Source organism: Heterocephalus glaber, unplaced genomic scaffold (genome assembly GCF_053883595.1).
Source record: "Heterocephalus glaber isolate CG9 unplaced genomic scaffold, H.glaber_assembly_v1.0 deba00001428, whole genome shotgun sequence".
Lineage (NCBI taxonomy): Eukaryota > Metazoa > Chordata > Mammalia > Rodentia > Bathyergidae > Heterocephalus > Heterocephalus glaber.
In genome coordinates, this window is record NW_028258293.1 from 31,209,157 (window position 1) to 31,210,856 (window position 1,700).

The window sequence follows — 1,700 nt, forward strand, 5'->3', positions numbered from 1 at the left end:
TTTCTGTTCTCTTTTCAGTTTCTTTTTAAATAAGTTTCTTGAGATATAACTGAAATAAAATATATATGAAACATACAAACCCATAAATTCACCATAAATAGTACACATAAAACTATGAACACAAAAACATCCCAATTTTTTTCTGTACATTTGTAATGCTTTCTTCTTTCTTCTTAGTCTCTTGGTCTATTCTCAAAAAACCAATGATACACATCATGTCATTTAGAATTTAAAACCAGATGAGATTTTTAGTACTTATACATAAGGTTAAAATTAGAAACCTGTGCTTCCTCATGAAGATATACTGTTAAATTGTCCTAATACGTATGTATCAGGAACATATGTCAAAGTAAATATGTTTAATAGAAAAATAATAATTTCTATATTTTAATGATACCACCAAAATTCATATCAATTGTTCATTGTCAGATAATTATCCATCATGAAATAGAAAAAAATTTACCGTGTTTCCACCATGTGAATATAAAGCACTTAATCATTCATCTTTCAGTGCTGATGAGCACCAAAGGACTGAGTGTGGCATAGCCATTGCCAACCAGCATGTGGACACAATGATGAACTGGGTCATGATTCCACAATAGTGTGGAGATGGACTCAATAACGCAGTCCAAAATATACATGACAGTAAAAAAACTCATGAGCAACAAAATAGTCCAGGTAGCCCTTTGTTCTGCAGATGCTTTTGGAGAATGGCTGGTGCTGTGAAGATGCTGGGACTGCCTTTTATGCCTGCACAAGAGAATCACCATGTACCCACTTGAGAGTGCCATGAGTCCTATAAAGGACATGTGCTGGAAAGTCATCAGTGACAAAGATATGTACTTAAGGAAGGATCTAATGGGCAAAAGGGAGCAAGATCGAGTGACAAACATAAAATTATGTGAGGTCACATTTGGAATGGCAACAGTGAAGTTTAAAAAACATCCACTGATGAGCATGTTGAAGACCCATAAAAAGAGAAAGCACAGGTTCTGATGCAGGGATTTCTGTTTGAACTTTGCCAAACAGGACCTTCTGGGGCTGAGGGTGATGGCCTGGTGGATACTCAACAGGCAGGTGGTACAGACAGAGAGGCCCCGCATCAACCTGTGCAAATAGATAACAGATTTACACATGATATCATTTCCCAAATCTTTATACCTGAAAATGTCTATAGCTATGAAGCCCATAGTTAGGAGCATCACTATGTGAATAAGAGACAAGTGACCAATGGTCAGATCGGTGGGCTTGGGCCTGTGCTCCAGAAGGAATGTGAGGACATGAAAGAGAAGCAGGACAGTGTTAGCCATGATCCCAATGCTGACTTCAAAGAAAAACATGTGTTGTATGCCAATGAAACTGGAAAATCTGCTATTATTATTCATCTTCATGGGAGAAGAAGCAAATAGCATATATCTGAGGAGAAAAGCATGGAAAATTCTTTATTATACATATTCCTGCCTTCTTAATCACCCTAACCAACACTATGCCTTCTTGAATTATATGGATTCATCTCCATGTGTACTTTTCCCACTTATGTACACAAGTCCACTTCACACCTTCCAGGTTGTTTCAGGGCTTTCCCAGTTCCATCACTTTCTAATGAATGCATTATGGATCTCCCTGCTGGGCACCACTCTACCTCTGTAATAAAGCTGCCATAATAAAAAATGTATTCCCATATTTTTCTCACTTTTAAT

At 37.2% G+C, this 1,700-nt stretch overlaps 1 protein-coding gene across 1 annotated transcript; it reads right to left on the minus strand.

Moving 5' to 3' along the window:
* Positions 1–500: 500 nt before the first annotated feature.
* Positions 501–1,413, minus strand: LOC101717398 (vomeronasal type-1 receptor 90-like). Its single transcript, XM_013064973.2, has one exon. It carries the CDS (start codon positions 1,410–1,412, stop codon positions 501–503), a length of 912 nt encoding a protein of 303 aa, XP_012920427.2. The 5' UTR covers position 1,413.
* Positions 1,414–1,700: the final 287 nt, after the last annotated feature.

What these genes read in the sequence shown, in the direction of transcription:
- LOC101717398 (XM_013064973.2), bottom strand. Translation starts at nt 1,412, where the DNA reads ATGCTATTTGCTTCTTCTCCCATGAAGATGAATAATAATAGCAGATTT.